General features: G+C 42.1%; 2 protein-coding genes across 3 annotated transcripts in view; both read right to left on the bottom strand.

Annotated features, from left to right (window-relative positions):
* The window catches only part of LOC107101954 (tetratricopeptide repeat protein 29-like), a 7,106-nt gene extending 3,547 nt beyond the window's left edge, over nucleotides 1–3,559 (bottom strand). The window contains exons 1-6 of the mRNA XM_015401050.1: nucleotides 3,480–3,559; nucleotides 3,242–3,405; nucleotides 2,897–3,073; nucleotides 2,612–2,824; nucleotides 1,948–2,033; nucleotides 1,715–1,806 (exon numbers count right to left, since the gene is read on the bottom strand). Of these exons, the coding sequence (XP_015256536.1) occupies nucleotides 1,715–1,806; nucleotides 1,948–2,033; nucleotides 2,612–2,824; nucleotides 2,897–3,073; nucleotides 3,242–3,405; nucleotides 3,480–3,559 (812 nt within the window). The remainder of the gene's footprint in view (nucleotides 1–1,714; nucleotides 1,807–1,947; nucleotides 2,034–2,611; nucleotides 2,825–2,896; nucleotides 3,074–3,241; nucleotides 3,406–3,479) is intronic.
* Nucleotides 3,560–5,103: 1,544 nt separating this feature from the next.
* The window catches only part of ttc29 (tetratricopeptide repeat domain 29), a 7,388-nt gene continuing 4,035 nt past the window's right edge, over nucleotides 5,104–8,456 (bottom strand). For both annotated transcript variants that reach the window (XM_015401055.1, XM_015401054.1), the window contains exons 3-8: nucleotides 6,939–6,998; nucleotides 6,701–6,864; nucleotides 6,356–6,532; nucleotides 6,071–6,283; nucleotides 5,407–5,492; nucleotides 5,104–5,265 (exon numbers count right to left, since the gene is read on the bottom strand). In XM_015401055.1, the coding sequence (XP_015256541.1) occupies nucleotides 5,170–5,265; nucleotides 5,407–5,492; nucleotides 6,071–6,283; nucleotides 6,356–6,532; nucleotides 6,701–6,864; nucleotides 6,939–6,998 (796 nt within the window). In that variant the 3' untranslated portion in view covers nucleotides 5,104–5,169. The remainder of the gene's footprint in view (nucleotides 5,266–5,406; nucleotides 5,493–6,070; nucleotides 6,284–6,355; nucleotides 6,533–6,700; nucleotides 6,865–6,938; nucleotides 6,999–8,456) is intronic.

The raw sequence follows: 8,456 nt of genomic DNA, 5'->3' as shown, positions 1-8,456 counted from the left end.
TATATATATATATATATATATATATATATATATATATATAAAGTTTAGAACTTTAAATATACAGTCATTTGTTTATATTAGTATTTTGTTCTTTTTTATGTTTTTATTTACTGTTTTTCAAGGCTGCACTTTAAAAAATATAATCGTCTAGAGCTGTTTAAAATGAAATTTCAAAATAAATCTGTCTAACTCTAACTACCGGTAACTCTAATTTGTTTATATCATGGCCTAAAGGCCAATTTATGAGCAGAGGTTCTGCAACCATCATCGAGCACCCCAAAAAAATCCTTACTACGCGTTGGACGGTTGCAAACCCCCGCAGACCTCAAGCGGAAGTGCGCAGACAAAAAGCAGCTGTGAATGGTCCTTGTTATGCCTTTCCGGCTGTCAGTGTGGTCGTCCTTCTCGATTTGGTGCCGGGGCACGCCATTTTAAAAAATCGAGGAACAACTACAATGGACGACTACGACAAAAGGTTAATCGAGGAGGTTTGGAAGTACAACTACTTGTACGATGCCTCAGAAACATTATATAAATAAATATATTCTATTCGATGTCTAACAACTCTAGATCCATCCCCATGAATGTCTTGCAGACGTGCCATTGTTGTTTATGAAAATGAACACTCCCACATGGCGCTGCTGAAGTTCTTGTGTCGCGAATTCTCGAATAGGCTCCGCCTTGTGCTTTGGCGGGAAACTGCTGTGCTTCCCTAGAAATTCCAGACCGACGGTGCAGAAGCATACATGCAAAACCGGTTTGCGACCAGACCCAATCGACATTTGATGTGTGCGGTTGCAGAAGTCTAATCTGCCCTTAACGATGCGATCACACCAAAGCCAAACGAAACCTGAATTAATTGTTATCCTAATGTAAAGGTGTGTTCAGAAGAGATCTATGTGAGGGACATGTTTCTCTGCATGGCTGCCCTGACAGAGGCACGCAGTGTGTCTGCAGCCTCTGGTGTCTATTCTGCTCTCATCTTCTTCCCATGCTCAACTTTCTTCTTCCAATGAGGAATGGCTCCCATTTCTTGTCTCTTTCTTTGTTTTTCTGTCTTCAGTTTAATACCTCAAGACTTTTTTCAGTCTGATGCTGAAGTTGTCAAAAGTCACTGCTGTTTCCCTCTGGTTTAGGGAGAAAATGCTTATTCTGTCAAATATCCCTATCTCACAATGTTAGAGAATCAATAAAAAAAATCCTGTATCTAGGTTATGATTACGATTATGAGCACAATGAGGATAAAAAAGCCTCTGATGTCCCGTTTGGCAATGTTTTTTCTTTTTAATGACTGAGGTAAAATATCTCTGGGTTTAATGGGACATCCATGCTGTAGACTTGATCTTCCTGACAAAAACAACTAATTAAAAAAAGCTGCATCAACCTGAAAGAATAATTATGCCGACAGACACACAGCTGTCTGACAGACAGACAACTTCATCAGGACTACAACTTCATTGTAGTCGTGGTGAAGCTGTCTGTTTGTTGAACTCATCCTCCTGCACTCTCTACGGGGTGTTTTGGGCTCAAAACAAACTGGTCTTACTGAAAACAATCAAATCAAATTTTCATCCTCACAGTATGATGCAGCCGCCACCATGTTTTACCATGAGTTGGATCCCTGACCTGAAAGTTTAAGCTCTGTCTTAAAATACCTCAATAAACCTTTCTAGATGTTTTCTGTTGGTGTTTGGTGATGAGGGAATGCCTCTACCTTTCTAAGGACTTGGCTGTGGCCTTGTAGGTCTTCACCTGTCCTTCTGTATCCTGCATCATGTTGAAGTTCTTCATGCAGCGGCTGAAGACCTGTAAAACACAGCGAACATATAGCCGATATCACATACTGTCCAAACAGGCCGAAAAACAAGACAAATATTTAAACAAATCTTTTTGTTGTGTGAAGTTTAGTTCAATAAATACTGATCTTTTTCTCCTGATGATGCGTACCTGCCTGGCTGCAGGATGATCTCCTAACCGCTGTAGCAGCAGTCCTTGTCTGAAGAGCACCTCCGCCTCAGCCAGCTTGTCTTTAACTGAAACAAACACGAAAAACTACACCTTTTCCACACTCACAGGTTTTTGCTTCTTTTTTGAAAACCAGAAAAACATTAAAGTTTTCAAATAATAACTAAATGCCCATCCGGTCAACATGTTCACCACGTCTGGTTGCTTCTCATTCAAGGAATATTTTATATTTCATGTGGAGGATTTCCAGTTTTATAAAATGGATTGAAAAACGAAACCCTTAATAAGTGCTTAAAGATTTTCAGCACAGCTTCCTCAAAGAGCTTCATGATGAAACATTTTTTAAATACTGAAGCCACCCACTTCTAATTCTCACTATGAGTTTGCGACTCTGATTCAGAGCCTCCTTTCAGGAGCATGGAGATGTCTCTCCTTACATGAACTAAGTGCAGAAGATGTGAAGAAGTGGATCAATAAACTGGAGGAAATATGTTTGAGGTTACGGGCCAGGGAAGCTGGACTCTCTGAATAAAAGCAGTGAGGCGCTATGATTCCTTTATCTCACTGGATAAATCTTGATGCCAACTGTAGAATTACTGGAATAGCAGAAATCTTTAATAAAACTCCTACATCTCCTCCTACGAACCGTCTGTGACAACTTTGAAGCCTCGGTCCAGCAGCCTCTTGGCTGTGTTGTAGTTAGCCGCTGCGAGGGAAGCGTCAGCCAGCAAACAGTAGATTCTTCCCAGGTGTGTGCAGGCCCAGAGCTTCATAGGCCGACCGTCTGAGTCCAACCAGCCTCCTTCCTCCGCCTGTTTCAGGCTCTTCTCCGCCTGCAGCCTGGACTCCTCCAGATCACCTGCAGGACAGAACACAACCTCCTAAATCTTCTCTGTTTCCACACCTACAGATGTTTGGGCATGATGCCTACCTTGCTGCAGGTAAATCTCGGCCATGCGCAGTCTGGCCTCTGTAGCCAGTTTGGATCTTCCTCCACGCTCGTTGTTAGCACAGCTTTGGTAGAAATAAAAACTGAGCCACAGATCCTTCTGACTGAAGAAGTAGTGACCTAAATGCAGACGTTCCTCACAGGATGGCTTCCACAAGCCTGCACACAAAAAAGAACTTAAACTAAAAACAGAGGACTCTGAAGTCAAGTCTTCCAACTGTCATTTTATCAGTCTAATATTTAGGAAATCTTAATATTAAACGTTGATCTCCAGATGAAAATTGTCTTCTGCCTCTACTAAATCCAGGAGATAGCAGAGCTTACTACCTTCTCTTTCCGCCTTCTCCGCTCGGCTCAGGTAGAAGGCCATGGTCTCCAGTTTTTCCCGCTGTTCCTCCAGAGGCGTATCCTTCAGCCTGGTTGAAAACGGCCGAGCGTTTTTTCTCTGATCCCGATCTAAGCGCAACAGCGTGATGAGCTCTTCGAACGACCTGAAACTCAAAGCTAGGTCAGTCGTTGTGATCGGATAAGCGGGAGTAACAGTAGAGCCGTGAAGCCATCGTACTTGTAGTTGCATTCTTTCAGCATCTCCACACAGACCAGCTGCTTTGGGCTGCTTTCTAACCTGAAATAAAAATCAAACATTATCGTTAGGATGCAGATTAGAATAGCATTGCTGTCCTTGTTTTTGCTCGTATCACTAAAACAGCAGAGTTAACGTTGCGATTAAGTTGTTTTTTATCCCACAGAAACAACAGTGGGCTCCTATTAGCAGCAATAGCTTCTGTTTGTTCTGTGAAGCCCATAGAATGTTCTCCAGGATCAGTCTATTTCTGTGTCTGGTCAATAAAGAATCTAAATAAGCTATTAACTCTCGGTCCATTCCCTTCTTGTCTGTGTTTAATTGAGTCTCTTTCCCTCATGGAGTCATTGAAAAAGCTATTTCTGCCATCATTTTGTGTCCTGGGTGACATCATATCATGAATTGACAAGTAATGATTGTTATTGAACTACAATATAATTGCAATTTAACAAAAAATGCAATTTGTAAATGGGAGAGGCTCCCAATTTTGGCCACAAAATGCCCAATCCCAAACAGTTCCCTAAGCACTGACCCCTCAGCATTAAGTGCCGTCCCAAACCACTTAGTAGGTAGGGCGAGNGTTTCCGGTGTTGAGAACAGTGAGAACTGAGTGAATATGGAGAGATGACGCTTTGAATCGTGCGGTAGACTCACAAAAATCAAGATAGATTGAACTTTTCTGTCAATCTGTATCATGTTAAGATATGTGGTTGTGATGTGGGGAGAAGAAGTGCAGTGGAGATGTTTTCCATTGAAAAACTCGCCAGAAGTTGATCCATCCTCTGCTGTGGGACACCAAGGTCTGATACACCTATAGTTAAAACTCACACATGATCCAATTACCATATTTGAACAAATTGTTCCTTGACATGCTGCCTCTGCATGGCTGCCCTGACAGAGGCACGCAGTGTGTCTGCAGCCTCTGGTGTCTATTCTGCTCTCATCTTCTTCCCATGCTCAACTTTCTTCTTCCAATGAGGAATGGCTCCCATTTCTTGTCTCTTTCTTTGTTTTTCTGTCTTCAGTTTAATACCTCAAGACTTTTTTCAGTCTGATGCTGAAGTTGTCAAAAGTCACTGCTGTTTCCCTCTGGTTTAGGGAGAAAATGCTTATTCTGTCAAATATCCCTATCTCACAATGTTAGAGAATCAATAAAAAAAATCCTGTATCTAGGTTATGATTACGATTATGAGCACAATGAGGATAAAAAAGCCTCTGATGTCCCGTTTGGCAATGTTTTTTCTTTTTAATGACTGAGGTAAAATATCTCTGGGTTTAATGGGACATCCATGCTGTAGACTTGATCTTCCTGACAAAAACAACTAATTAAAAAAAGCTGCATCAACCTGAAAGAATAATTATGCCGACAGACACACAGCTGTCTGACAGACAGACAACTTCATCAGGACTACAACTTCATTGTAGTCGTGGTGAAGCTGTCTGTTTGTTGAACTCATCCTCCTGCACTCTCTACGGGGTGTTTTGGGCTCAAAACAAACTGGTCTTACTGAAAACAATCAAATCAAATTTTCATCCTCACAGTATGATGCAGCCGCCACCATGTTTTACCATGAGTTGGATCCCTGACCTGAAAGTTTAAGCTCTGTCTTAAAATACCTCAATAAACCTTTCTAGATGTTTTCTGTTGGTGTTTGGTGATGAGGGAATGCCTCTACCTTTCTAAGGACTTGGCTGTGGCCTTGTAGGTCTTCACCTGTCCTTCTGTATCCTGCATCATGTTGAAGTTCTTCATGCAGCGGCTGAAGACCTGTAAAACACAGCGAACATATAGCCGATATCACATACTGTCCAAACAGGCCGAAAAACAAGACAAATATTTAAACAAATCTTTTTGTTGTGTGAAGTTTAGTTCAATAAATACTGATCTTTTTCTCCTGATGATGCGTACCTGCCTGGCTGCAGGATGATCTCCTAACCGCTGTAGCAGCAGTCCTTGTCTGAAGAGCACCTCCGCCTCAGCCAGCTTGTCTTTAACTGAAACAAACACGAAAAACTACACCTTTTCCACACTCACAGGTTTTTGCTTCTTTTTTGAAAACCAGAAAAACATTAAAGTTTTCAAATAATAACTAAATGCCCATCCGGTCAACATGTTCACCACGTCTGGTTGCTTCTCATTCAAGGAATATTTTATATTTCATGTGGAGGATTTCCAGTTTTATAAAATGGATTGAAAAACGAAACCCTTAATAAGTGCTTAAAGATTTTCAGCACAGCTTCCTCAAAGAGCTTCATGATGAAACATTTTTTAAATACTGAAGCCACCCACTTCTAATTCTCACTATGAGTTTGCGACTCTGATTCAGAGCCTCCTTTCAGGAGCATGGAGATGTCTCTCCTTACATGAACTAAGTGCAGAAGATGTGAAGAAGTGGATCAATAAACTGGAGGAAATATGTTTGAGGTTACGGGCCAGGGAAGCTGGACTCTCTGAATAAAAGCAGTGAGGCGCTATGATTCCTTTATCTCACTGGATAAATCTTGATGCCAACTGTAGAATTACTGGAATAGCAGAAATCTTTAATAAAACTCCTACATCTCCTCCTACGAACCGTCTGTGACAACTTTGAAGCCTCGGTCCAGCAGCCTCTTGGCTGTGTTGTAGTTAGCCGCTGCGAGGGAAGCGTCAGCCAGCAAACAGTAGATTCTTCCCAGGTGTGTGCAGGCCCAGAGCTTCATAGGCCGACCGTCTGAGTCCAACCAGCCTCCTTCCTCCGCCTGTTTCAGGCTCTTCTCCGCCTGCAGCCTGGACTCCTCCAGATCACCTGCAGGACAGAACACAACCTCCTAAATCTTCTCTGTTTCCACACCTACAGATGTTTGGGCATGATGCCTACCTTGCTGCAGGTAAATCTCGGCCATGCGCAGTCTGGCCTCTGTAGCCAGTTTGGATCTTCCTCCACGCTCGTTGTTAGCACAGCTTTGGTAGAAATAAAAACTGAGCCACAGATCCTTCTGACTGAAGAAGTAGTGACCTAAATGCAGACGTTCCTCACAGGATGGCTTCCACAAGCCTGCACACAAAAAAGAACTTAAACTAAAAACAGAGGACTCTGAAGTCAAGTCTTCCAACTGTCATTTTATCAGTCTAATATTTAGGAAATCTTAATATTAAACGTTGATCTCCAGATGAAAATTGTCTTCTGCCTCTACTAAATCCAGGAGATAGCAGAGCTTACTACCTTCTCTTTCCGCCTTCTCCGCTCGGCTCAGGTAGAAGGCCATGGTCTCCAGTTTTTCCCGCTGTTCCTCCAGAGGCGTATCCTTCAGCCTGGTTGAAAACGGCCGAGCGTTTTTTCTCTGATCCCGATCTAAGCGCAACAGCGTGATGAGCTCTTCGAACGACCTGAAACTCAAAGCTAGGTCAGTCGTTGTGATCGAATAAGCGGGAGTAACAGTAGAGCCGTGAAGCCATCGTACTTGTAGTTGCATTCTTTCAGCATCTCCACACAGACCAGCTGCTTTGGGCTGCTTTCTAACCTGAAATAAAAATCAAGCATTATCGTTAGGAGGCAGATTAGAATAGCATTGCTGTCCTTGTTTTTGCTCGTATCACTAAAACAGCAGAGTTAATGTGACCATTAAGTTGTTTTTTATCCCACAGAAACAACAGTGGGCTCCTATTAGCAGCAATAGCTTCTGTTTGTTCTGTGAAGCCCATAGAAAGTTCTCCAGGATCAGTCTATTTCTGTGTCTGGTCAATAAAGAATCTAAATAAGCTATTAACTCTCGGTCCATTCCCTTCTTGTCTGTGTTTAATTGAGTCTCTTTCCCTCATGGAGTCATTGAAAAAGCTATTTCTGCCATCATTTTGTGTCCTGGGTGACATCATATCATGAATTGACAAGTAATGATTGTTATTGAACTACAATATAATTGCAATTTAACAAAAAATGCAATTTGTAAATGGGAGAGGCTCCCAATTTTGGCCACAAAATGCCCAATCCCAAACAGTTCCCTAAGCACTGACCCCTCAGCATTAAGTGCCGTCCCAAACCACTTAGTAGGTAGGGCGAGAGGAACGTTCAGCCCTTAAATAGCGAGTCTGCATAAGTGCAGGCTCGCTGGAATTTGGCAGCAGGTGTAACGGCGGCTTGATGACTGAGGAAATGCCTGCATTTAAATGTAAGATCCACCAGTTTGCTGCATCTTTAGCACACTGATGAAAAATCACATGTTAGGTATAAGAAAAAAACTTAAGTCCATAAGGGAAGGTCCATTTTGAAATAGCTTTATTTGATCTAATAGATTTCTTTTAAGAAAGGGGCAAATGTTATATCTTGTCACCCTACAGCTACTCACATGGGGCCTCACTGTGTTGCCTTAGCAACGACTGCTTTCTTTTTCTGATGGAGGGAAAAGGCTGTCCCATTCTCGTTTATACCCCCCCACCTTTAATCAAGGCACCTTCCATAGCTTAGAATGTGACTTTACTGTGAGTGAGACTTGATAGTTAAGTGTTATTGCTAAGTTAGTGTTAAGTTTAGGATTCAGCTTATATTTAAGCAGAGTAAGATTTTCTACCTCTAGTCCTTTCAGTGGCTTAAAGGTGGTTTGCTGCCACACAGAATGATGGAGAAAGTTACAGCTATGTGTCTCCTCTTCCCTCCAGCAGAAAAGGAAAGTAGACGTTTCTATGGCAACACAGAGATCCCCCCACCCTGTGCATGTCTGTAGCTCTGATGCGCAGGTCGCAAGGATCACTGTTATGGGCACAGTTGCATCTTTTCCCAAACTCCCAAACCTATCAGCCTCATGTTACTTGTGTTATATGAAGTTGCTATGTCTTTTAACTCTGTGAAGGGGACAGGTAGAAGTTTAATTTTGATACAAATATTATTATTCTAGACACTTCAAATGAGATGTTTGAGGGATTCCTCTAATCCACTATCTTCCAAAGAAACACATGAAAAGCTGTTTACTGGGCTGACATGAAAT

This window comes from Cyprinodon variegatus, unplaced genomic scaffold (genome assembly GCF_000732505.1).
Source record: "Cyprinodon variegatus isolate N-32 unplaced genomic scaffold, C_variegatus-1.0 Scaffold1177, whole genome shotgun sequence".
Classification (NCBI taxonomy): domain Eukaryota; kingdom Metazoa; phylum Chordata; class Actinopteri; order Cyprinodontiformes; family Cyprinodontidae; genus Cyprinodon; species Cyprinodon variegatus.
This window is presented reverse-complemented; position numbering and strand designations above follow the sequence as displayed.